This window comes from Ictalurus punctatus, chromosome 23, assembly GCF_001660625.3.
Source record: "Ictalurus punctatus breed USDA103 chromosome 23, Coco_2.0, whole genome shotgun sequence".
NCBI lineage: Eukaryota > Metazoa > Chordata > Actinopteri > Siluriformes > Ictaluridae > Ictalurus > Ictalurus punctatus.
In genome coordinates, this window is record NC_030438.2 from 17,516,835 (window position 1) to 17,544,148 (window position 27,314).

The window sequence follows — 27,314 nt, forward strand, 5'->3', positions numbered from 1 at the left end:
AAAAAAGGCAGTCCCTCAGTGTTAATGCTGTTATATCACTCAATCCTTTTCAGCTCTCAGATGGCTGCTAATTAATTACCTCAGCTACCTGCGGCAATTTAGCAGCACAGCTAATCAAGCCCACTGTGGTCCGTTTCAGCTTGATCACACTGCAGAGACACCAGGCAGGTAATCATCATCTCATAATGACTTATTTTAAAAATACAACTTATATTTTGTGCAACTTGATGGTATCTCAATAGAAAAAAAAAAAAAAAAAAACACCATTTAGCATCTCAAAAGAAGCACTAGACAGACCATGGGTTAAATGTCAAATTGATTTGTTAACACTACATACAAGGGGGGAAAAAAGAAAAAAAAGAAGGGGAAAAAAAAAAAAAGACGATAACCGTCAAAACATTATTTGGCTAATTTGTGTAAAGAAAACTCTTATTTAAAGGGAACTGTACAAAAAAAAAAAAGAAAAGAAAAAAAAGAACAAAAAAGAGTGCATACATACGGTCCATGGCAAATAGTTCATATAATAGTATTTAAGATGGAGATATACCGAGTTTCTACCTTGACACGTTGAAATTGTTCTACCACTGGGCACTAACGCCTTCAATGACCAGAATATATTCCAAAAGATGAATCAATAATCTTCAAAGCTTTAGTTTTTCGTAGCTGTACTACACTGCATCGTAATAATGCATCAGCCATGCACGATGAAGAATTATGTGACATTTATGAAAGAGACTGTAGCTCAAAAGACTGAGGGAATGGAGACTTTTTATTATTATTACCCACTGTTCTTTCGTGTTAACGTATGTAACGCCGACACGTAACTCTGTCGACAGTAGTTCGTCCGTACAGCGGGATAGGACGTAATCGCCATCCTCGGTTTATTCATTTCCCTCAGAAGACAAAGCCATTGGTCAGATCAGCTCAGCGCTGTCTGTTCAGGACAGTAACAGACTCAATCAGGCCATCAGCCAGCAATACTTTAATCATTTCCAAGAAGACAGTGGATTCTTCGACAGAACGATAACTGCTCTCTAATAGCTACACAACAAATAGCTCGGATAAACAGAGGCTCGATTTTGCATCCGTCTGATTCTTTTTAAGCGACCCGATATCCGAGCTGAGATTCAACCGAAAGTCAGCGAGATGGGTGGGGGAAAGTGACTTCCCGTTGAAGAACTGCACTTGGGCACCAAAATGGTCAATATTAAATATTAAAGTAAGAGGTTCTACGGATCCTGGACGCTTTACTAGTGAATGAGCGATTTTTGTTTTAAACGTGGGAATTATTGGACCAGATTAACAGTCAAAACATACAAAAGCCAGCTTCTCTCTACATTGTTTAGACATATTACAGTGATCGTTTAGGTAGCATCTTTGACTAGGATCGGGTTTGTTCTTGGTCAGACCTCCACGGTTGTTTTGATTTAATCGTCTCCCCGCTATGGCACTCAAACACGCCGAAATCTGCATGTACGGCTCGACTTAGCTGCAAATACGAGCATTCAACAGCCACCAAACCCCGTCAGGACATATTACTGTGCCTCCACATCCTTAATACGACACTATACAACATGCACGCACCCCCCCCCCTCCCCCCCACACACACACACGATTAAGCTTTCGTTTTTCCTCTCTCTCATTCGACCTAGTTAACTTTCCCCCTGTGTTAAGTTAAAAATGTGTATTTAGGCTTTGTAGTGATACATGCATCCATTATACTGAAGTACTTATATTTGCTTAAAAAATAAAAAAAGAAACCACAAAAAAAAAAAAAAAGTATTAGAAACAGAGCTATACAGAGTCTTTAGCAGTTCCAGGGAGCGAGGTTTGGAAGGATGCGCCCCATGTCCAGAAGTGATGCAGAGTTAGTTGGGAGGTGAGAATGTGTGCGTTTGGTGATTAGTTGCTGCAGCATGGCCCTTTGGCAGGCTGTGCTGTCTCTGCCAGGTCCACTCCTCGATTTCGGCCTGCACTCGATCCGGGTGCCTGTGGCTCGTTCTTGGGAAGTTTCTTTGCTGTAATGGGGAAAATTTATTATATATATATAGATGCTAGTTCCACAAGGAACCATTTTGGCTAGAATCGACACAATTAATTGATGCTTAGAGCCTGAATACACCTCCTCAGATCACTATACAAAGTACACACAGCCAGACCCTCGGTGGGAACGAGCTTAACATCGTTCACGAAAGAAAGGTTTGTGTTTTCTGGTTCCTCTGTAATATGACGAGCTGTGGGATTTCTTTTGTCTTATTAAAAAAAAAATTTATTTTATTTATTTTTTTTTTTTTTAAAAAGGCTGGTGAGGGAACAACAGTATAGCTCCCATAACAGAAACTAACTTGTTTTGCAGACGCTCCGCAACATTAATCGTAAACATTAACTATGCATGAATTAAAAAGTATGAGGGCATTCTATAATAAATGTTAAAAAATTGTAATCGTTGGCAAACCGCTGTGGTGTAAGAGGAATAAAAAAACACTTCGGGATGCTGTTATTCAAACATTTTGGGGTCGGCAACTATAACTCGGGTCCGTCACTATAAGCCGAGTCACATCGCCGCATCCTTGATTCATTTCCTACAACAGCACACGCCCGAGTGTTTTGGTCCTTATTCGATTGCATGCATCCGGATAAATTCCTGCAAATACATACCGATAGCCATAAAGATCTCGTTCACGTTCATCGACGTCTTCGCTGACGTTTCCATGAAAAGCAAACTGTTGTCATCTGCATAAGACTGTGCATCCTGCAAGCAGAGAAAAAAAAAAACCAACCCGTCATACTAGAAAATAATGAAACAAAGCAATGCTCTTGATCACAAACCTATCCTTAATACCAGGGGTGGGCGATCTTCCCAAAAGAAATAATAATAATAAAAAAAGATAGTGATGTGATTTTTTTTTTTTAAACACACAATCACGATAGACGATCTGACTCGCTATCTTCTTCCCAAATTTTATTTATTTATATATTTTTAACAAGCCTCTGGAGTCTAACTGCTCAATTTGAAACACAATAGTGCGTTGTCAAAATGGTCGGTAAAACCCGAGTTAAACTTTATTTTAAATATTAAAAGTTGTGATCAGCAGTCAATAGATAACACAACCGATAAATAACGCAAGTACTCAGAACTCAGCTAGGAAAAAAAACTGCAGTAGTAAAATGTAAACAACGCAAAAGTGCACTTTTCAGAAGTCGGACACTTTCACGCACAGCTGAAGAAAAAGAAATGTTCGGTTTCTACTTCAAGTCGCAATCAGATAATAGAATATAAAAATATCAGACTAAGTACTCAGAAGTCAAACTGAACAAAAAAAAAAAAAAAAAAAACACCAAGAAACCCGTCTGCATTCGCTATCTGTACGGATGGGGGCTGGCGGCATTAGAAAAATATTTGCGACTTGGCAGATCTGAACAGAGCTAGAAGAGATGATCCCTCTCGCAATTAAACGAATATATATATATATATTTTTTTTATTAGAACAGACGAACCACAGCAAGCACGGTCGTGTAACGATAGTGTGTTAATTATGAGATGAGTCATGTGGTGATGTGGAAGCAAACCATATACAACGGGTCTTTTTAAAATGCTGGAATGTAAAGCACTAAACAAGATAGGATCAACTTTAAAGAATGAGGATCATGATTTGATTTGTACTTAACTGAGGAAGTGAAAAAGAAAATAATCATGGTGAATGTGCATACTTTACAGGGGGGGAAAAGAGGAAAAAAAAAAGAAAAAAAAAAAAAACCTCAAACCTGAAAGTCCAGTGCTCTCTTGCTGGCAAGATCTGCTTTGTTTCCAGCCAGAGCTATTACGATATTAGGGCTGGCTTGCCTCTGAAGCTCTTTAACCCAATTCTTCGCACGTGCAAATGATTCCTTGAAGAAGAAGGAGAAAAAATAAAACAAGACGACATGAGAGAGCATTTCCTGAATGATCGTACTGCATTACTTATGCGTTCTTGAGTGTGCTTCGTGCCCCTGGCGCCGAGCCAGTCGATTACACGACAATCATGCTAGCGTGATGTAAAATGCAACCTCTGGGTCGTTTCAAGCGCCGACTCACTTCGTTTGTGATGTCATACACCACGATGGCTGCCTGTGCTCCTCTGTAATACATCGGAGCCAAACTGTGGTAGCGCTCCTGACCGGCTGTGTCCCAGATCTCAAACTTCACCGTCGTGTCATCCAGACATACCGTCTGAGTCAGGAAGGCCGCTGGAGGAAAAAAAAACAAAACAAAAACACCACAGATGTGGAGTCAGATTCCTGCGGCTTGTTGTCCCAGTACACGAGCACCCGAGAGGCCACACACAGCATTCTCAGCTTTCTTATAAATATTTACTCGATGGTCTACGGCTTCACACGCAGTACAACAGGTACTTATACGTAATCCCAGTAATCCATAATTACACAGAACGTGGGTTTCACGTGTGAAAAACTTTTAAAAAAACATCCAACATGCACTTCCTGACTGGAAGAACAACTGCGTGTCAAAGATTACAGGGGAATTTCAGCATTAAACTTCTGTTCGTGGTTACTTCTCGTGTTTTATAGTATTCTTAAGCACAATATCACACCGCTTTGCAACAATCACGATCAAACACTACCAGTCTACCAAAAGTTTGTGGACAGGCAACTGAAATGTTTCTCATGATCTTAAAAATCTTTTGATCTGAAGGGGTGTGTGTGTGTGTGTGTGAATAAATGTGTGAATTCGGTGTTGTAGACAAAAATATAATCGAGCCGACGTATTCATTTCTTTCATTAGAAAACTATTAGAAATGAACTTACTTATTTATTTTTTAAACGAGCAACTTGGAGCGAAATATTCCGAAAAGCAGGAACTGAGGGAAATTCCTCAAGAAATCGGTCGAGAAAACGCCAAGAATACATTTCTAGAAATTATAGGCATAAAGGATGTCTACTTTGAAGAGGCTAAAATACTAAATTATTTTGATATATTTTGGATTTTTTTTTTTTTTTTTTTGAATCACAACATAATTTCCCATAGTTCCATTTGTGTTACTCCAGAGTTTTGATGACTTTATTATTATTCTAAAATGTGGAGGGGGAAAAAAAAAAACGAAAAATAAAGAATGAGTGTGTAACGTTTTGACCCCTAGTGTACCGCTAATGAATTACCCAAACTGTAGCACAGGAAATAGGATTTGGATTCCCACAGTTTATATTTACATTTATACCCCCTTACGATATTATCCAGGGACACATTTACAACTATTAGTCCGTTTGCAGAGGTTCGTTGTTACTTGGCTTGGTATAGTTTCACAGTGTACATAATTACACAAACCACAAAGCAAAAAAACAAACAAACAAACAAACAAAAAAATTAGCTAGTGGATGTGCAGAGCTGAAAACATCCTCGTTATTCAGAAATACGACAACGGGAAAAGTGCGCATATAAAGCACCCGAGCATGGAGAACAAACAGCCAGGGCTCTTATTTTCTCTTATTGTTTGTTAGAACAAATATCCAGAGCACCTTTCATTCCCACACAACTGCTGCTGTGTATCTTGGCTCGGTTTAGCAGCTTGCACGTACGAATAAAAACGCTGCAGCGCAAAGCACACAATGTTTGCATCACTTGCTGCAGTCGTGTCAATTCAGAGTCGAACTGCTGCTCGCTGCAATCAAACAGCCCCAGAGTTCTCCTGGATCTGGGTGGAGGCTGCATATGATCTCGCTCGTATGATCATGGACCGGTTGTCTTGATCCGTACCCGAGTGGGATTGCCGTTTTCTGACCTGCTTAAACGACGTCGACCGAGGCGAAAAAAAGCAGCAGCGTTCAAAAGGACTACATGCTGCATATGGGAAAACACCCTGAAATAACTTTTTTTTAAAAACACTCACTTGGCCCAATTTATACCTTATACAGTGTGTCTGAAAAAATGAGGGGAAAATGTTGAGCGAATATGTCGATCTGAATATGTTGAGCAAAAGCCACAGAAACATGATAGAGTGGCTGAGTGCAGTAAATGTGTAGAGAGAGCGTAAGGCCGCACATCTATACATCCATCCCATTTTCAGTACCGCTCAGCCTACACAGGGTCACAGGAAGCCTGGAGCCTATCCCAGGGGACACGGGGGACAAGGCAGGGGACACCCTGGATGGAGTGCCAACCCAACACAGGGCACACACACTCACACACTACAATACATGTCTTTAAGGGAGAAAACCGGAGTACCCAGGACACCCCCCTGAGGCACAAACACAGTGATCGAACTCTCAATCCTGGAGGTGCGAGGCAAACGTTTTATCCACTAAGCCGCGAACATGCAAAGCAAAATTAAACACATCTCGTTTTTACTCTCGTTGGTTCCTGACTTTTTAAAAACACTCTGTATAACACAGAATAAGTTATCTTAAATAGTGTGAAGAGATCGGTCTTTTCAGCGCGTAATGTCGCGAGCGTTTATACGCCTCGTCGTCTGGTGAATACGCTTCGACGGGAAATGGGAAAGGAAAACAAGAAGCAGTGATTTTCACATCGTGTCAACGTGAGCCGGTGTTAACAAGAGGGTAATCTGTGGTCTTTTCTGGAAAATAAAGAAACAAACAAACAAATAAAAGGAAGAACTGGTATTTATTATATAGCAGTTACACCTCCAACATCTCCGTTTGTTCAGAGTAATAACATTCCATGCCGTCTCTTTCTCTGGCGTATCGTAAGGATTTGCGGTCTTGGGCGCATCTCTACGTATTCGCCAGTTTGACAGGTGAGCAGGCATGTTTACAACACGACTATTGGTGCGTACGTGTTTTTTTTTTTTCTGTCCGAACGTCTGTCATCGGAGAGAAACTGAGCAGAAAGGTTTACCTCTGTGAAACTGACTCGAAACCGACGCGTTACTTCCTCATTTCTCATGCAGGAGTGCTCTTACCTCCTATCGTGCTCTCCTGAAACTCATGGAACTGGCCCTTGACGAAGCGCAGCACCAGGCTGGACTTTCCCACTGCAGACTCGCCCAGCAGCACTAGTTTAAACTGACAGATTTTATTGCTGGCTGCGTTCGGCCCGTTAGGTCTTGTAGCACCGCCTCTTCCTGCCATGACCCAGTCACCAGTCGCCTGTTCTGGACTTGAGTTGGATCTGTTTAACGCTGAAGAAAAAAAAGGGGGGGGGGGGGGGCAGGTGATCATAATGATGGTGTCACAGCTCTAACGCATGTAGGATCAATGACTTTCTGCAACTTGTCTACAGGATCGCTAGCCGTGCTTTATTTAATCGACATGAATCCTGTATTGCGTTTGCATACTTTTTCATATTTTGTCTCACATAATGCTGCCTGCCTTCATCCTTCTCTGTCCCTCCAGAATTTAATTTATAATCGTGATGTTATACATTAATCAATTTGTGACACATTAATCAATTTTTTTTTCTTCTTGCAGGTATATAACTCACTCAGTACGTTTACATGGACAACAATGATCCAATATTAACCCCCGATGAAGACAATACTCTGATTAAGAAACTACCATGTAAACAGCAATTTTTAATTACCTTAATCCTATTAAGTAAACACAAATGGAATGAAGACGTGTGGAGTATTCCTGTTTTAGTCGCATTATCGACATGCGTTACAGACATGTCCACACCTTAATCACACTATTAACGTCGTGTGGGAGTTTTCACTGCATTTTGCGACAGGACATGTACACACACGGCAGCGCTCGACCGTTTTACGGCAAACAAGAGAGCACGGCTGCATCCCAAACCGCGTACTTGCCTACTATAGGCCTGTAGTAGACGAAATATATGTATCGCGGCTACTATAGAGTAGGCAAGTATGCAGTTTGGGACACAGCCCACGGCTTCAAGCAGTCGTCTATTTGCATGTACAGTATGACAAATAATTAACTGCACTTGAAGCGTTCGTAAAAAAATTTTTAATAAAAACACCCAAAACTTTATATGGTACAATAACGAAGTATGTTGATACGTGAAATTCTGGAGGGACGTCAGACGGCGTGGCGCAGTGACGTAATGGCGTGTGCCATTAATCGAACTATGTTCTATAACATGTAAAAGGGTACATGAAAGGAGTATTCTAAAAGCGACTCATGTAAACGCCTTAATCACAATATTGTCTTATTCAGAGTAAGGTCAATGATTAGATTACTGCTGTCCATGTAAATGTAGTCATTGTTACTCACAGAATAACTGTTCAAACCTGTATCTGCTCTGAACATCTTATTTTCTCTCCTTTCCTCTTAAATGCCAGCAAAATATTAGATTACTGTAGAAATATTACACATTTTCTGCGTTTTTAACACGAAATTACCCTTTTATAGCCACTTTTAGTACGACTAAATATATTGACATGTATCTTGATGATATCTTGTTAAAGTGTAACATGTTTTCTGACATTTTATGCCAATAAAACCATGTAAAGTTGACCGACGTGACTGCAGGATGCTCAAGCTTGCACGATACTAAGAGGACAGTTTGACCAGTACTTAATGGGTCAGTATCAGGTATTAGTCAATACTCATATAGTCAATACCCAGAGCCTAGTGAAAATGAAAATGGTGCATACCTGGCTATCAGGTACAACCTGTCCATCACCTAATAAACTGTATTACTGGGAAACTGTGTTGCAATAATCCAATGAACTGCATTATTACGTACCTGCTAATAATCAGTTCTAGAGAAAGTGGTATATATATTCACTGTATATCAAACTGCCTGAGCAATGTGTCAGAGCCTGAATTACTGATTAATAATAGCATGAAAATGACCCTTGGAAAAGTAAAATAAAAAACACAGATTCGCCAAAATATGATATTATATAATGTTTGCAAACGCTCCATACACCAGCTACTTCACTTGGGGTCAGTGCTGGCAGCTTAGGGATTTTGTCGCTAGATCTGTTGACTTTAAGATGCCTTTAGCAACTTTATTTATTTTTTACATTTGTGCTAGCAATAAATCTAGTGACAAATCAATAAGTTGCCAACACTATGCCTAAATAAAGTTACTGGTGTATGTGAAGGTTGCTTCAGCAACTTTGTCCCTAGATTTAGTAACATTTTAAACCTTTTTAGTGACACTATTTTTTATTTAAAAAAAAAAGACCAACGCCTTTTTGATTGACCTTTCTGTACTTGATTTGTTCCCGATCTCTGATCGCCACCATTCCCAAACGGCCGATCCCCGATGTTACCAAACGGCTGATCCCCGACCGCTGCCGTTCCCAAACGACCGATCCCCGCCGTTCCCAAACGGCTGATCCCCGACCACCCCAAACGGCTGAGCCCCGACGTTACCAAACAGCCGATCCCCGACCGCAGCCGTTCCCAAACGGCCGATCCCTGACGTGACCAAACGGCCGATCCCCGACTGCGGCCGTTCCCAAACGACCGATCCTCGACCGCCGCCGCTCCCAAACGGCCGAACTCCGAGCCGCCCTGTTCCCAAAAGACCGATCCCCGATCAACACCGTTTCCAACGACCGATCCCCCATCACCGCCGTTCCCAAACGACTGATCCCCGACCACCGCCGTTCCCAAACGATCGATCCCCGATCACAACCGTTTGTCCAACCTGCACACTTCTTTATTCTTCATCTTAAAATTCTCGTCACCGTGACATTCCATCCATAACCATGTTCTTTATGTCCATTTCCTGCTTTCTCGCGAACAGTTCTTCATATTTAGTAAATAAACAAATATATAGTCTGTATAACCATATAACTATAAATGATCTCTCTATACATCGATACTATTCCTGTATTCTTTCTGTTCTAAGGTTCTATTCTTAGCACCTTTAGAACTTCTTCCTCTCTCACAGACTACATTTTGATATGCAATTATTCTTTATGTCGCAGTTAATATGCAAATCAGCTTGTGACGCCGTTGGGCGACTTCCAGCTGCGTCTCGAGCTTTAGCTACCTGAGAGTTGACCACACTGCTTAAGTTACCTAACTGCAGCTCAATTATACATTATACAACGCATGACGTTTCCGCTGTGACGAAAAAGCTACTGAAAGTAAACTGGGATGCGTGTATATAGCTATAAATAACGCTTTCCTGTTTTTTTTTTTTTTTTTTAAATAAGCTGTAAAGCACATGAACTTCGGCTAATCAACTTCAGCTCCTAGCAGATTTATGATCAAACACTGGCATATGATTAACAAATAAAACGCACGCGCGCGCTATCTAACAAAATATGCCAGTGACATAATTAAGTAGATTTTAAAAAAATTGTACAACGTAATTAACGTTATATAATGACTAAACGGCTGATACGTGACAGTTTATTCCCAACCTGGCGATTATAATGGTGTTAGCTCGCCCTTGTTTTCCTCAGGCCAACATTTGTTTTGACTCATCACAGAGGCTGGCTAGCATACTAGCTAGCTAGCTCTGACCGACTTGACGACAAATTAAAAAAAAACCCAGTGTATTATTTTTATATGTATATATATGTATACACACGGGTTTACATTTCAAACAAATCAGAATGTCGCAAGAACATCCATTGTGTAACCTTTGCTACCTAGCAAAACCGAGTTAGCATCATTGCTATCTGCGTAAGCTTCCTGACGACAAATATGGCCGACATACGTGTTATGGATTTAGCTTAAAATATATATATATTTATTTATACATAAGAAACGTATTCCCTCGCGTCCACAGGGTTATTGCGCGTTAAACTGAACGTAATGAGAGAAAATACGCGACAGGCCTCGAGTTTATTAGGCGACGACATGCTAATAATGCTAACAATGCTAACCAGCCACCGGCTAGGTAAAAAAAGAGCGAAAGCTGCGAGCTGAACCATGATGAAGCTAAAAAACCAAACAAACTGACACCACAGACACAGAAGAGCTCACCGCATGTAGTACCTGGTTTCCGATTTTAAAAGAAAAAGAGCGTGCTCCGGCGGCGCTTCGCGATGAAGTTAAGGAGAAACCCGAGAAGCAGAAAACAAGAGTTAAATTCCTTCCTTGTTTTTTTTTTTTTTTTTTTTTTTTGCGCAACTTCCCCCGCAGATCTGCCTGACAGATCGGGTGACTGGAACTGACACGAGGTGACGTAGTAGCGCCCGTGAACCAATCACAACACAGAGCCTCGGCTACTATTTTTTTTTAATTGGTTAATAACTTTTTCTTCGAATCGCCCATTATTATTAATAGATAACACAACAGACTGTATGGCCAAAAGTTTGTGGACACCCGAGCATCACACCCACGCTGTCAGAAGCGCACAATTGTATAGAATGTCTTTGTGTGCTGTAGCTTTATCATTTCCCTTCACTGGATTATTTAAGAGGCCCAAACATGTTTCGGCATGGCATTGTGCACAAAGCGAGCTCCCTGAAGACATGGTGTTCCAAAGTTGGAGTGGAAGATCTCGAGTGTCCTGCACAGAGGCCGGATCTCGACCCCACTGAACTCCGTGCCTGACCTCACTAATGTGGCTGAATGAACAACAATTGATGAAGTTATGCCCTGAATTCACTATTTCACACAAAAGATGTTTACATATAGTCCACAAGACACAATAATACACAAATGAACCGGTTCAAAAGTTTACACACACTTGAACCTGGAGCCTATCCCACGGCGCATTGGGCGCAAGGCGGGGTACACCGTGGATGGGATGCCAATCCATCGCAGAGCACAATCACATACACATTCACACACCACGGACACTTTGGACATGCCAAGCAGCTTACTATGCATGTCTTTGGACTGGGGGAGGAAACCGGAGTATCCAGAGGAAACCCTCACAGCACAGGAAGCACATACAAACTCCGCACACACAGGGCAACGGTGGGAATCGAATCCCCAACCATGGAGGTGTGTGGTGAACATTCTAACCACTGAGCCACCATGTGCCCAGTCTATTATATATTGTATATTATCTATTGGATAATAATATGAAAACACAATATATGTGCAATATATGAAACTTTATATATATATATATATATATATATATATATATATATATATATATATATATATGTAGGGTTGAGAGAAATAATCCTCACTATGTCGGACTGGATTGTTTTCATAATTGAATAGCCTGAGCCCGGTTGCCTTAGCAATGTTTCCCCTCAGCCTATCACATTACACTTTAATGAACGTCCTAATTAATATTCAGGCTGTGTTATTAATATTCATGATCTTGGACGAGTTCTATGCAATGTGGTTGTTGCTATACACAGCGCTGCCAAAATCCGTTCCTAAGAGACAGCAGGTAAACATTCAGGGTCCAAAGTGATAAAGTTGGTGTTATCCAGAATATATATACACGTTTACGATGACTGTTTTTGAAAGGACAACAAGCTGCTGGAGACGCAGGGACACTTTTCCAAATATTAAAGCGGTAATAGTATATTTAATTAATCCGGCTGATTTCAGTTTGTTAATGTCCAACGTTACCTGGTAGAAATTTTCTCTGTGATCAATTAAGACTATTAAGGAATTAAATTTCCACGTGACTAACATACAGGATTTCTTCCTTGGAAAAGGCAGGGAAAGTTATACCACAAGGAGTCAGGGCACAGGCATGTCTGCAGGAAATAACACCAAGGGTGAGTAATACTGTAGCTTCAAAATATTTGCTTTGTGGCTTTATGGCCTACATGTCATACTGATGGTGTTAGATCAGCAAATAAACCACAAGTGCTAAAGTCTGATATGATAAGAGATTATGAGGAAGACAAAAACATATCTATTTAATGAATAATATAAACATAAATTTGGCTTTATTAATTTTCCATATGAAATTGAGTACTTCACTGAATTACTAATGAAAGAAATAGTGTGGGATAAAAAAATAAATAAATGAACAGATTTTTACAAATCATACTTTGTAACATACTTTTTAATAAAATATGGCAAAACATATCCTGTAGGTTTTTTCATAGGGTCACACATCTGTTGGGGATTGTTCATGAATTGTTGGAAAACATTACATCATTGCAGTACTGTTTTGTCATACTGAATGTGTCAAAGTGCGGTGTGAAGATGTTTCACCACTCATTTGTTTTACTGTTTGGTGGTAAATAATGTCTATATTAAGCTTGAATTACCAGAATTCGGTCACAAATTTCTCAGAGCTCTATTTGTCATTTGTAAATGACTCAAAGTGTACAAAGATATGGTAAATATTTAGCGATATGGTGCATCAGACAATATTGTGATGTTGGTATTGGTGACAACAGTCCTTCCATCTCTGTGCACCTACTGCAGCATTTTCTGGGCATAGTTAAGCTTAGTGGTTTCATGGCAATTCACACCTCCAGACCTCAGAGTCCAGCCAATCTCACAGCATCTTCAGTGTGAATACACACAGTGTATAAATTCTGGGGAATTTCCCACCATTCAGTAGAACTGTGAAATCCCTCAGCTGAGAGGCTAAACGTTTTCCAGACCGCAACACATACACTTATGTAATGTTTCTAAATGTTCTCTGCCTCTGGGGAAACCTCAAGGGAGATCGTTGTGTGGATGCTCTAAAAAGTTTGTCTTTAAGGTGACACAGAACAGGTTTGTAGTCTAAGATCCTTGTGATCAATTGGAGTCCTAAACAGCTTCTTGTCTGTAGCCTGAGACACCCCTGGTGGTTAGGAAGTTCCTCCGCAGTTCACACCCAGAGCCTGGGACAGTCCGCGTCTTCTTTGGGAAAGCAAATGACCCTGATATCGCCAGCACTCTGGTGCATGGAATAAGCACGAGGTCGTCTATCAATGTAAATATTACCATATGCCCTAATCATGTCAATAGTCAGTTAATGATAATGACGATATAAGCCTTTACGTCTTTCGACCATATTGTATATTGTATTTTGTCATATTAATTTAATACCTCTGAGAATGTTTTGATTACTGAATGTGTTTTTTGTGGGGGTTTTATTAATAGGCTGGATCTGTGATCAACCCGTCACCCAAGACCCATTACCAAGAGAGGCTGCGAGAGCTTCAGGAGGCCATTTATGGCAGCAGACAGAAAGCTCCATTTGGACGGTCCCAAGTTAATGGTCCTGGGCTTCCAAATGGTCTTGATCCTGAAAAAACAACTTTTGGTGTTAAATTACTTTATTGTAAGATCCACAAGAGAATCATGTAATCTTTTATAGTTATTCTTTGGAATTTTAGCAAATTTTCTCCCATTTTTTGCCAGTGGCCAACTAATAGCTAGTTCTTGCATCGAGCGGGAATGAGGGGTAGTCTCACAAGCCAGGCCTCTAGCTTTCGCTACTTTTGGTATAGGGCAGTGGTGGCTCAGTGATAAAGATGTTGTGCTACTGATTGGAAGGTTGTGAGTTCAAACCCGAAAATCCCCAAGCTTCAATGGTCAGATCCTTCAACAAACCCTTAACCCAGTTATAATCAGTCTCAGTTTTAAGTTGCTTTGGATAAAAGCATCATCCAGACGATCAAATATTGTATAAATGTAGCCATTTATAGTGTAGTTTGCAATTCTTTCAATCCATTGACTACATCTTCCTCAAAAAAGCTAATTGTGCAGCACAGAAGTGTATATACATGGCGCTGACAGCAACCTTCAAGATTCTGAAGCTTGTGGCTTGAAAAGTGTACAACAATGTAATCACAATTGGCTCGTGCCACTCTGATAGACAGGAAAGAAAGCTATTTCATTCTTCTAAGGTTAATTATAGTAAAGCATCAGTGGCTGGGAACCAAGGGAGCAAAATTAGCCGTGCTCTCTAGGTGGGAGGGATGCTAATTTTGAGTGAGCGAAATAAAAGTATAAGGAAAATGGAAGTATATTGAATTCTAAATGTAAATCATATTTACTCTCCAATAACATTAGAAGTTCTTTTGGGGTTTCAATCCAGCTATATTCCGGACTGCTTATCCTACACGGGGTTGCAGGGGAGCCTAGAGCCTATCCAGGGAACTCGGGGCACAAGGCGGGGGACACCCTGGATCGGGTGCCAACCCATCGCAGGGCACAATCGCACACACATTCACGCACCCATTCACACACACATTCACACAGTACAGACAATTTTGGAAATACCAATCAGTCTACCGCACACGTCTTTGGACTGGGGGAGGAAAACGGAGTATCCGCAGGAAACCCCTGAAACACGGGGAGAACATGCAAACTCTGTGCACACAGGGCAGAGGCGGGATTCGGACACCCAATCCGGGACGTGTGAGGCAGCAGTGCTAACCACTAAGCTTTTGGGGTTTAATTTATGAACAAGAGGACTAACTTCATTACAGAAGAAATTAAATGATCATTTTTTTGTTTTTTTATTCGGGCAGCCATTAACGCTGGTGAGATCATCAATCCACCAAAAACAGCAGTGCAGGTAGAACAAGAAGCGCAGGACAGACATGAGCAATACATCCACTCACACAGTTCCTACTTTGTTGGTAAGTAAGCTAGAAAATATCCTGTATATCCATGTCAACATACATGCGACGATAAACGACAAATGCAACAGGTGACTGGATTGACTTTGGATCTAATTTCTTGTTTGCTGTCCCAGGTGAGCGTTTGAACAGGAAGTATGATTTGAGTAGTTACAGGAAGGACAGCAGGTTCGGTGTGGCTACGCCACATCGCAATGATGGACACAATGCCAGAAAGTCTCTCCAATGGCTCGGTGATACACAGACGTAAGCCTGATTTACATTTTATACAGATATAGAGCCTTGTAGCACTGGTAGCTAACAAGTACTGGAAGTCTATTTGACCTAAAAATATTCTTTGGTAAATAAACTATAAGCATGAAGTAAACTGTAGCTGAATGCTGTAATACTGTGGGGCGGCCATCTTTTTTTTTTTTTCTTTTTTCTTTTTTACACCCTTAGCACGTTTTTCGCATTTTCCTTGGCTCTGTGTCTAAAAGCAGAATTATCGAAGAAAGCTATGCATATGAAAATATTATTTCCACATTAAACTTGACTTTCAGAATATGCAGAATATTCCTGTATTAAAAAATACAACATATATACACATATAACATATATAGTGTAACTACAGTTACACTATAATAATAATAACAGGTAATGAGCAGTATGTATACTGATATGACTACGGCAGACATTTTCAGATTTCTTTCTTGCAGGAGATGTGGAAAATGATTATTCGTTAGCTTTTAAGATGCCATTATGCACAAGAGTGAAGAGCATCTGCTCTTGTTAAAAATGATCAGAAAATAAAAACTACTGTCTTCATACCAAAGGAACCACAGTGCAAAATTTGTCTCGAAGAGATGTGACGACTTCAGAGAGAGGACACAGTCGCAGATCGGCAAAGTTCATGACCCGTAAGTCCTAATTACTGCAGCTGCTGCATACATTATTATCAGGTGGAGCACAAACATTAATCTGTATCGATCTGTTTTAGAATCGCCGACACCATGAAGGTTCCGGCTGATCACACATTCGGAGCGTTGCTGCGTCCTGACGAGTTTGGTAATTTGAACAGGACTTGTATTTAGTGAGTTTCGTCTTGGCAACCATTGAGGGTGCGCTGTCATAGGAAATAATAACTTCATTATTATGAAACAAGTCCAGTCATGTTGACTCACTACCATAAGGCTAAAATATCCATGATAATTTCTAATAGCTAATTAGCGTCGCTTTTATGAGGGGTGGATAGTGGTCCGACCCGGTTACTCCTCGGGTTGAGGCATCTGGGCTAAAAATTTTAAAAGAGAGGCGAACTAGGCATTTGCAGAGCACCATCCATATTGAATTATGGATTCCTGACTTCACCTAGGTGCAGCAGACGTCCTGCATGCAACGCCACCTTCAGAGCACAGGAAAGGACAGGACAGACGTCGCACGCTGGTCAGCGTTGTACGCCAGCACCTGAAGAAGGCCAACTTCCACAACTTCACCTCTTTGCTGCAAGCATTCAGACACTACGATAAGGTCAAATGTTAATTACCGTAGTAAATCTTCACTGGATACACAGAGCTTCTTAGTTTATTAAGTCCTACATAAGCGTGCCTAATAAACTGGCAATCCAGTGCATATCATGGTAGAATTTAAACTACATGAATAGGAATTATTCCTACACCAATGATTATGTATCACAGAAAGAATGGAAGAACTAGCTACAACTAGCTTTCAGTCATTATCATTGCTATTAGTATTTTCTAACCATTCTCAACTCGCTTTTATTCATTATTAGTTTTAATGTTAGCATTTCTAACCATCCTCAATTTTATCTAATTACTACCATTGTTATTAGTATTTTCTAAAGACCACCAAATAGGTTTATTTTTTATTCTTAACATTGCTATTAGCATTTTGTAACCATTCATAAATAGCTGTGTTTTTATTCTTAATATTGTTACTAGCATTGCTAATCATCTCCAGTTGGCTTTAATTCAATGTTAGCATCGTTACTAGCATTGCTAATAATCTCCAGTTGGCTTTATTTCATTATTAGCATTGTTACTAGCATTGCTAATCATCTCCAGTTGGCTTTATTTCATTATTAGCATTGTTACTAGCATTGCTAATCATCTCCAGTTGGCTTTATTTCATTATTAGCATTGTTACTAGCATTGCTAATCATCTACAGTTGGCTTTATTTCATTATTAGCATTGTTACTAGCATTGCTAATCACCTACAGTTGGCTTTATTTCATTATTAGCATTGTTGTTAGCATTGCTAATCATCTCCAGTTGGCTTTATTTCATTATTAGCATGATTACTAGCGTTTTCTAACTAAAACACTTTATTTTATTATCAGTATTGTTATTAACATTATTGTAGAAATCCTCAGTTTTTTGTGTGTGTGTGTTAGCATTCTTTTCATGCTGCAATTTTAAACTGAGCACAATTCTGCTGCATTAATCAGTAATATTTATTAGTGTTTAGTATAATATTGCACATGCTTTATTTAATTTTATTTTTGATAATCAAGTCAATTTTGTTCTGGTGTAGAAAGGCCAGGGAGGGATCGATAAAGAGGACCTGCGGGACGTGTGCCGTGAGTTTAACCTGGACCTCAGCGCAGACATCCTGGACGACCTTATGGACTACTGTGATGTCGATAAAGATGGGTTAATTAACTTCCTGGAATTTGCGAATTTCCTTAATTGGAAGGACAAAATGCCAATCAGTCGAGCGGAGCAAAGGATTTTGGCAAGAGGTGAAATCAATAGCTGTTTTAGAGCTAAAACAGTTTATTACTCGTAGATATACATAATTAGAAGCACTCTGCGTATTGGCGTGTTGATGACTGTCCATTTGAGACTTTAGATACAGTATCTAGTGTAAATAATCACCATGGATCATTAGAATTTTTATTAATACACAGAAATATACTACAGTAAGGAAGGTTTTAACTTGACACTTTTGAATTGACATCAGTACAGTTATAACACGCAGTGCATACTAATACTAATGAACTCTTTTAAATAACCAAGAGTTTTAACAAATGGTGCTACTTTGCAGATATAAAGTGCTGCAAAAATGTTTTTTTTTTTTTTTTTTAGGCCAACCCGGAAGTTAGCATCACCATGGTTTCCTCGACAAAAAAAAGCCAATAGGATTTTTCCACTGGCTTTTGGATTATTGCAGAAAATATGCTCTGTGACCAACAAAAGTTTATGATTCTTACACGTTTTGCTCGTCAAGATAATCTTCACAAATTAACACAACGTTTATGAATTTTGAAGCCTAAATAAAATTTGGCAGAAGTAAAAAGCTAAAGCGAGGCTATAAACAAAGTGCACCACGGTCACATGACGGTCCGATAGAATTTATAGCACTTTGAGGAAAAAAAAAAAAAAAAAACCCACTACAATTGGAAAACACTATCAATTCGATAAATGTACAAGTTGTAGAGTTTGAGTTGGAATAGTTTGTAAGAGCACGAGTATAAACACAGCGAGGATGTAGTAGATGAGATTTTAGAAGGGCTTCAACGCTAACTCATCAGCAATAAGCCGATGTTCCATCGATTTGGTCGCCGTTCTAGATATATGTACAATATATAATATCATGACCAGTTATCAGTAAAATCTGTAAAAGAAACACATTGTTAAATACAGGTTTGTTAAAGAAAGCCCATAGAGGTTCTTTTGACCTGAGAAGAACATAAGGGTTAAAGCTTCTGTCCAACCTTACAGAGCGGAAGCCCAGCACAGCCCCGGTTGTCAGCACGAGAGCTGAGGTGCAGGAAGCAGACGCAGAGAAACAGGCTGGAACTGAAAGTCTGGCCAAGTGTGAAGACCTGGAACCTGTGAAGGTGGGGAGTGTTCTGAAAACCCCCAAAACACTGCGCAGAACTCTAGCAGAGCCAGAGCGCTTCATCACCTCATCCTCTGCCATCTGTGCCATCATGGGGAAGCTGGCTGCTAACGGTCAGTCACATTACGATCAGCGTCTCAGACCTGTGGGTCGAATGCTCCGAGTTGTGGGGGACACATTTTACAGTAGTCACAACTGACAAGCGCGGTGTATACCGACAACAGTAGTAACAGCCTCATAATGCTACAAGAACATACATAACATACATTTTCTGTGTTAGACATAGATGCCCCTTCATTATGAGTTAATAAAGTAAACATATTATCGCTATATATATATATATATATATATATATATATATATATATATATAAAACCTCACTGTTCTCTTTATTAGGAACACCGGTACACTTGCTCAATCAGCCAATCACGTGACATCAAACATCAGAATGGAGAAAAATGTGATCTCAGCGACTTTCACCATGGCATGGTTGTTGATGGCCAATGAGCCGGTATTGAGTATTGTATAAATCTCCTGGGATTTAACAAACACAACAACAGTGTCTAGAGTTATGCCCAAATGGCACTGGGGGAAAAAATATCCCGTGAGCAGCAGTTTTGTTGATGAGCGAGATCAGAGGAGAATGGCCAGACCTATATAAACCACTCCTTACAACCGTAGTGTAATCATGGGCTACAGCAATTTTCTGGTGTTCCTATTAAAGTGGACAGTCAGTATATGATGGAGATACACATAAGAATTTTATCGATATGAAGATACTGTATGTTCCGATCTTTTCAAACATAAGAGAAAAACATAAGTGCATACTGTACCTGTCCATAAGAAAGTGTTGTATGTCCTCTCAAGAAAATAAATTTCATTAAAATAAATCTTCAGTCCAAAACATAGCTTGCAAAAAGCTTCTCGATAGGTATTTTTCATCATAAAACACTTTCAAGTTATTGTAAGGCAGAAATGCCTTAAACTGTTAATGGTTTTTATAACTAATTGGATCATACATTGAATGAATATAGCAATATTAATGAAAAAAGACAGTATGAGCGATACACCATCTCCGTTATAATGTTATACCAGAGCAGCTTGCGTAATTAACATTGTTTTGTGTTCTACAGATTATCGGACATACGGTGTTCCGTCAGTGCGTACGGATTTGGCCGCCCCACGTATCAAACGCATCGGCGACCGAACAAACTATGGTGAAGAGGGAACGGCGTATGAACTGCTCTTTCCCACACTGTACTCGCTGTTTGGGGTGGATGAGAGACATTTCTTCTGCCCTCGCACCAAGGACGAGGTGGGCCAACATGAGTCATCAGTAAACTCGAAATGGTTCATTTTTCTAGGCTACAGATATACAGTATAGGTTGATGTTTGGGAGAAAGTGCCAAAGTCTGCAAAATAATGACTCGAGAAGCATAAGCATTATGTATGAGCAGTTTGTGATGTCACAAATCAGCTCCGCGGCTTTGAACCGATCGTGTTCGATAGGCAAATTGGAGAAAACGACGATATGGCCCCCTTAATTGCACACTTGTGTACAACACCAGTTCCAAAAAAGTTGTGACGCTGTGTGAAATGTAAATAAAAACAGAATACAATGATTCTGCAAATCCCATAAACCCATATGTTATTCACAGTAGAACACAGAAAACATAACACTTCCTTTCCCAGCCTTTTGTTGCCGCTGTCCTAACTTTCTTGAGATGTGTTGTGGCCATCAGATTCTAAATTTTTCCTTAAAATTTTACATTTCCTCAGTTTAAACATTTGATATGTTTTCTAGGTTCTATCGTGAATAACATACGGCTTTATGAGATTTGCAAATCATTACATTCTGCTTTTATTGACATTTTACACAGCGTCCCAAATTTTTTTAAATTAGGGTTGCAAATTCACAGATCCTGGCTATCTTTTGTAATGATGGCAAATCTGTGTGATGCTATTAGGGCCAATAAATACATCGATAAAACAATAAACAATTTATTATTATACTAAGATTGTTGTTTTTGAATGGATTAAGTCTTGTTCGGTCAAAATGTCCCATTTAAACGCCCCCCCCCACCATAGCTATACCTGCTGTAGCTTGATTTCTCTAATGAACATGAATTTGTACATTTACGCTAATCTTACTTTGGCTTCACGTTGAAATAAAAGAGTTGAAAATGCTGTTTGTAAATTTAAAAGCAAAAGCTGGATCATACCATCTCATACTTAACATGTACCTGGCATCAAGAGGATCCATGAGCTTCAGAACGGGTTTGGGGTTCTGTTTCTGTCAATATTACATACTGTATACTGAGGATAAGAAAAAGGAAAAAAAAATAAGAAGAAAAGGTAGAAGATAATAAAAAATATAACAAGATGGCCGAGGTTAAAGGGACAGCAATCAAAAAGTAGTGGACAGAGCTTTTAAAAATATTTCTAATATATATTTGAAAAAAACAAAATCACTAATATGATCAAATTTACATTTACATTTACACTTTAACACGGTTGATTTTTACTTCTTACTGTTTCAGATGGAGCAGATTTTCCGGAACGCCGGCCTGCGTATTCCCGATCAGACGTTTGAGGAGGCCTGGAGCTTGGCTTCCAGGAGTCACCCCACCGGAGAAGTGTGTGTGGAGAGTTTTCGAAAGCTTCTCAGTGAGCTCCAGGCAAATTAGAAAAGGATGCGTATTGTTCAATATTGTATCGTTTCTCTTAGCATTGATCTTAGCATTCTCATAGCAAGGATAAATTTGAAATGCTATATCCAATGAACACTAGTATCAATAAGGCATTATTATAATAATATTAATGATATTACAAATGACTTCTTGACCCACCTCTCTGCCACTGTGCTACAGTATGTTACACATAGCTTCTTAGCTTGTGAGTTGTTGAAATGGTCATTTACAGTATCTAAGATATCTAAGATGTAGTTATTTCCCAGCTTTCGTTGCATGCTTAGCGGGCCTTTCTGTACTCAGAAGCCTAAAGATTCCTAGAGTTATCTATTGTTTTAAAAAAAAATAACCGCGTTCACCTGCAGCGTCTTGTGCTCAGGTACGCATATATACATAATCACATATTTAACTAAAAATAAATGAATCAAAAAAACGTCCTGCATGTCAAACATTTAGAGAAACTAGTTTTGTTCAGATTGGTCTCACAATGCGACTTTCACACTTGGTAATGATTGGACAAAATATGTCAGAGCAGAAGGGAAAATGAATTGAAAATATATTAAAAATGGCAGAAAATCCAATATGGCGGAAATTTACATCACGGTATTTGTTAAACTCATTTGGCATTTACCCAAATAAACCGATGATAGTGGAATCGTATCTATGGCATTGTATGCACCAAAATGACTGTGAGTGTAGCTGGGACTGTCCTCTATCACGGTGCCAAAATTCATAAGAAGCATATAAAGCGCTCTTTATATGCTTCTACGCTCGTCCATAGACTCCCTTGTAGAAGCAAAATAACCTTCGGTGCTTGGCCCGCTAATAGGTAAACAAACAAACAAATAAACACGTGAATAATTCCTGCCGAATTAAGAGGTTGGTTTTTTTTGTTTGTTTTTTTAAAAAAAATCCATCCATTGTAAAACCGACGCATGCATGTCATCCCATTCCCCTTTATAAGATGTTATTCTTTATCCAGTCTTGGAGCGACAGAATTATAAGATTGAGCAGAATTCATTAACTTGTTTTAAATATCTTAGTAGGATTATGATTTTTTTTTCTTTTCCTTCTCCTCAGCAGTAATATAGTTTGTGTGGGGATTTTCGTCATGTGTGTGCAAACAGGTCTTAATATGATTACCAGAGTGGATATCATTTTCAGTTTAAATGAACATGCTAATACCATATTAGCCAATTAATCGTGGAAGAATCGAAGAGAACAATCCGCAAGAAAATGACAGGCACGCTGCTGCCGATGTGCATTAATACGCCATTTTTCACCCTTTTGGATTAGGGCTCATTTTTATTTTATTAATCTGCTTATAATAATAATTTTTAAAAAAGCACATTAATTGGTGCATACGTGTAATAAGAACGCTATTGGACACTGTTTCAGAAATCCTCCAGTGTGTATGTGTGTGTGTGTGTGTGTGTGAATGTGCTGTTAAGCATTAATTTCACACAGGCCCGGATTTAAGACAGTCGAACTGAGAAGCGGATTAATGGAATAAATATGCATGGAAAAGAAAAAAAAAAGAAGCACCCACTGACAAATTGTGTTCTCGTTTCTTTCTCGTTTTGTTTGAAGGTTATTAATCCTCACGTACACGCATCTACTGGATATCTAAACGTCTTTATCTGATGCATTAGAGAGCAAAACGATCATTTGCGCATATTACCACAGAGCTGTTGAATATCTCAAATCTGATTGGTCAGAAGGTGTTGTTATGGCATTTGCTCTGACAGTAGTGCAGCTGCAAATCACAGGTTTAATATTACATGTATGTTTTGTTGAACATTTCTGGAAGGAGTCTCCAGTGTCAGTGCTTTAAAACTATACGTTTTCCACCATGGGAAAGTCTTCAGGACAGATTTTTTTTTCCTCCATTTTTTTCTTTCTTTCTTCTGCTCCTCTATGTACAGTATCTACTATCAGTATATTTAAATATTTTTTATTATGCACTGCAAAAATTGGCATCTTGGCAAGTGTTATCATCCTGTTCAAAAGTTTACACCCCCCTGGCTCTTAATGTATCGTGTCGACCTTCTTGAGCATCAGTGAACATTTGCACCTTATGTAACAGTCGTGTACGAGTCCCTCAGTCGTCCTCGGTGTGAAAAGATGGATCTCGGCATCATATGGCCGCTGGTGGAAAGGGGTCAGATATGCAGAAGTTGCTGGAAAAGCAATGAATGTGTAGGACCTGGAGGAACAGTGGGCGGTTTTACAGTTAAACAAGGGACTCAAAAACACAAAACATGAAAACAGTAAAAAAAAAAAAAAAAATTTCCCTCTTATTATTATTATTATTATTTTAAAAAACAAATGATTAACATTTAGCAGATTCTGCAAGGCGAATGTAAACGTATGACCTCAACTGTATGTGAAAAATGGCCTGGTGACCATTGAGTATTCAAGCCAAAAGGAAATAAAAATCACACAAATGCAAATTCAGGAAGAATTTCCTTAAAGTTTACTCCAAGTGACAGTTTGCATGTGCGCAAAGTGCAGAAAGTCGGAGTGTTAATGTGGCAGATGGTGCGATTTTGCAGACATGAGCCTGAAGTGTGCAAATAGCTGAGAGCAAACCTATTAGCAACTGTATATCTGTCAGAGCAGCACAGAAAACAAATGTCTGTCAGAAGAGGAGAAACCCATTAACTACATTTAAACTCATCTACAGCTCGCCGACCATCATCAGTCAGTCGTGTGGTGTCAACTGGTTTGCATGCACACTTCATTAAAAAAGCGCGAGAAAAAAGTCAAAAAGTTTGCGCGCTGATTTAAATGCAATCAGTTCTGAGGAAAGTCATCTAAAACATCACGTCACGTGATAAACCGCAACCGATTATGTACTGTTAAGCCTTTCAGTCGTGCTCCGATGCACCTCTCGCACGTTCTCGTGCATGTTCTTTGTATGCAATCGAGCCACTATCATGACTGTTAATTCGTATTTAGTGTTTGACAGATTACAGATGCAAAAACAAGCTCGTAACATTTTTTTTTGAACATTACTGTCAAAATGTCCACGCAGAATGTGCAGAAACATGGCAAAAAAAACATGAGAAAGCATCATCAAGTCTCTCGCAATCAAATCAGCAACACTTCAACTCCAAGCTCTCACACGTATATATACACGTAAATGATATAATGATGTTTTTGAGCAGTTGTTGTGTGCTTCAGTTGTGTTGTAATGTTCATTAGAACTTGTTGAAATTGTTACTGTGATGGTTTTTTTGTTGTTGTTTTGTTCTTACACCATGGTCATACACAGGAAGCAAATGATTATTACATTATCACTAAAGGTTCAGAAGTTCTGGTTAACTACACGAGTCAGACTTGGATCGTGGATCAGATCTTTTTTATTTGTATTGGGAATGCACATGCCTGCAGAACCTAGTGTTCAATATTCCCTCGTTTAATTTTTCAGAGAATCCATATGTTTCAGGCCCAGCTTATGGTCTCCAAATAGAAAACCCTGAAACGTCCACCTCTCTCTCTCTCTCAAAAACAATTATCTAATAATAAACAAATACCACCAGCCATAAGATTAAAACCACCTGAATAATATTGTGTAGGTCCCCCTGACCTGGACTCCACAAGACCTCTGAAGGTGTGCTGTAGTATCATATGTACTGTAAGATGTTAGCAGCAGATCCTTTATGTCCTGGGGCCTCAATGGATCAGACTTGTTTGTCCAGCACATCCCAGAGACGCTCGATCGATCGGATTGAGATCTGGGGAATTTGGAGGCCCTGTCAACACCTTGTCATGTTCCTCAAACCGTTCCTGAACAATTTTTGTAGTGTGTAGTGTATCCTTCTGAAAGAGCCCACTGACATTAGGGAATACTTGGTCTGCAACAATGTTTAGGTAGGTGGTATGTGTATGTAACATCCACATGAGTGCCAAGGCAAAGAAAGAAAGACTGTCACCACTCTTTAAATAATTCTGTATAATTCTAACCACAGTTGTGTACTTTAGCATTGTGTTCTGATGCTTACACCTGATTAATGATCACAGTGTAGATCATGTTTGTTTTGCAATTACGTCACTTCCCGGAAACTTGACGGAGGCTCACAACAGTTTTACCCACAATGCCTGGATGTTTGATATAGTTTCTTTGCTCCAGTAGATGGAGCCAAAAGCCTGTATTTCTCAGGATTTACAGCATTATATTTCAGTAGATTTGCTGCAAAAGGTCGTTTCACGACTTAAACGAGTTGTTTTTAATCAGTTGTTTGCCAGACTTTCAAATAAACAGTTGATTAATAAACTCCAAAGATATGAATAAATTCAATACAGATATTAATGAAATCTTAATCGTGCAATATTACCAAATCTCATCTGCTTGGTCACTTAAAGTTCATACTGTACAATCCATTAAAAATTGTCTCGAATGTCTTCAAGAACAAAGTACTGCTAAAATATATAAATCATCAATAACACCCCACCCCATAGATGATTATTTTCCTATAACAGCACTCCTACAAATATTTTATTCTATATTTTATTGATTACTTATTTGATGTAATATTTAATTAGGATCATTTAAGATGTTGTGTAACAGCCTAATATTAAAATCATCAAATTTGACACATCTTTAGTGCTTTTTTTTGCTGATATATTAATGATAATGTTTTAAATATATATATATATATATATATATATATATATATATATATATATGTATATATATATATATATATATATATATATATATATATATATATGCATGAAAAATAAGCATCTGGGAATGAAAAGGGAAATGACAGACCAATTTCTTTCACCACGCAGGTGCAAAAACTGTCACTGTCTTACATTTGATCATCAGAATACAACATAAACACCCCCTTCGCACTGATCCTGGTGATTACAGGTCACGTGCTTCTGATGCCTGGTGCACGTGTGCTCTATTTCTTTCGGTTTTTTTTAAATCGCCACCAAAGGTTATCATTAATTATTCAATAACGTTTAACCTATCCCTGCCTCGCACGTGCGATAAGCCCCGCCCCTCGGCGCTCTGACAATAACGGTAACTTTTATTCAAAAGCATTTTTGAACTTTGAACTTAGCATAATTAGCACGTAAAGATAACTAACTGCTAATAATTATACAAATGAAATTAACTTTCCAAAAGATGTATTATTTAATAGACAATAAATATTTATTATTTATTTGCACTCAGTAGCAAAGTTGTATTTCCTTCTTCAGAGAGACATGAAGAAACTAGTGTATTTTAGCTGCCTGTTAGCATGATGCTAATGATAGCAGTCTCAAGAACAATGTTAGCATTCAGAAGTATTTATTTAATAGAGTATGTTTTTAATAGAGGTCTGTTGCTAGCTAGATGTTAGCATGGGACTATGAAACAAAATAAAT

The 27,314-nt window shown here is 39.1% G+C and overlaps 2 protein-coding genes across 4 annotated transcripts; one reads left to right on the forward strand and one right to left on the reverse strand.

The window, feature by feature from the left end:
- Nucleotides 1–751: 751 nt before the first annotated feature.
- Nucleotides 752–11,015, reverse strand: rab5ab (RAB5A, member RAS oncogene family, b). Of its 2 annotated transcripts, none has more exons than XM_017452603.3 (6): nucleotides 10,870–11,015; nucleotides 6,915–7,133; nucleotides 4,076–4,227; nucleotides 3,766–3,888; nucleotides 2,659–2,752; nucleotides 752–2,018 (listed from the first exon to the last, which is right to left on the reverse strand). In XM_017452603.3, exons 2-6 carry the CDS (start codon nucleotides 7,081–7,083, stop codon nucleotides 1,903–1,905), a joined length of 654 nt encoding a protein of 217 aa, XP_017308092.1. In that variant the 5' UTR covers nucleotides 7,084–7,133; nucleotides 10,870–11,015; the 3' UTR covers nucleotides 752–1,902.
- Nucleotides 11,016–12,229: 1,214 nt separating this feature from the next.
- Nucleotides 12,230–26,519, forward strand: efhb (EF-hand domain family, member B). Of its 2 annotated transcripts, XM_017452654.3 has the most exons (13): nucleotides 12,230–12,370; nucleotides 12,516–12,578; nucleotides 13,595–13,738; nucleotides 13,909–14,089; nucleotides 15,285–15,395; nucleotides 15,512–15,641; nucleotides 16,211–16,294; nucleotides 16,375–16,442; nucleotides 16,750–16,904; nucleotides 17,929–18,136; nucleotides 19,119–19,352; nucleotides 20,373–20,554; nucleotides 21,780–26,519. In XM_017452654.3, exons 1-13 carry the CDS (start codon nucleotides 12,305–12,307, stop codon nucleotides 21,924–21,926), a joined length of 1,773 nt encoding a protein of 590 aa, XP_017308143.1. In that variant the 5' UTR covers nucleotides 12,230–12,304; the 3' UTR covers nucleotides 21,927–26,519. The 2 variants fall into 2 exon arrangements, with proteins under 2 accessions (XP_017308143.1, XP_047006220.1); XM_047150264.2 differs by lacking the exons at nucleotides 13,595–13,738; nucleotides 13,909–14,089 and having other exon boundaries at nucleotides 12,265–12,370; nucleotides 12,497–12,578.
- The last annotated feature ends 795 nt before the right edge of the window (nucleotides 26,520–27,314 follow it).

Bases quoted from the DNA above. Each gene is read 5' to 3' on its own strand.
- rab5ab (XM_017452603.3), bottom strand. From the start codon at position 7,083: ATGGCAGGAAGAGGCGGTGCTACAAGACCTAACGGGCCGAACGCAGCC. The intron at 4,228-6,914 runs GTAAGAGCACTC...TTTTTCCTCCAG, and splicing joins TCAGGAGAGCACGATAGGAG to CGGCCTTCCTGACTCAGACG. The intron at 3,889-4,075 runs GTGAGTCGGCGC...TTCTTCTTCAAG, and splicing joins TGTATGACATCACAAACGAA to GAATCATTTGCACGTGCGAA.
- efhb (XM_017452654.3), top strand. From the start codon at position 12,305: ATGACTGTTTTTGAAAGGACAACAAGCTGCTGGAGACGCAGGGACACT. The intron at 12,371-12,515 runs GTAATAGTATAT...TCCTTGGAAAAG, and splicing joins CTTTTCCAAATATTAAAGCG to GCAGGGAAAGTTATACCACA. The intron at 15,396-15,511 runs GTAAGTAAGCTA...TTGCTGTCCCAG, and splicing joins ACACAGTTCCTACTTTGTTG to GTGAGCGTTTGAACAGGAAG.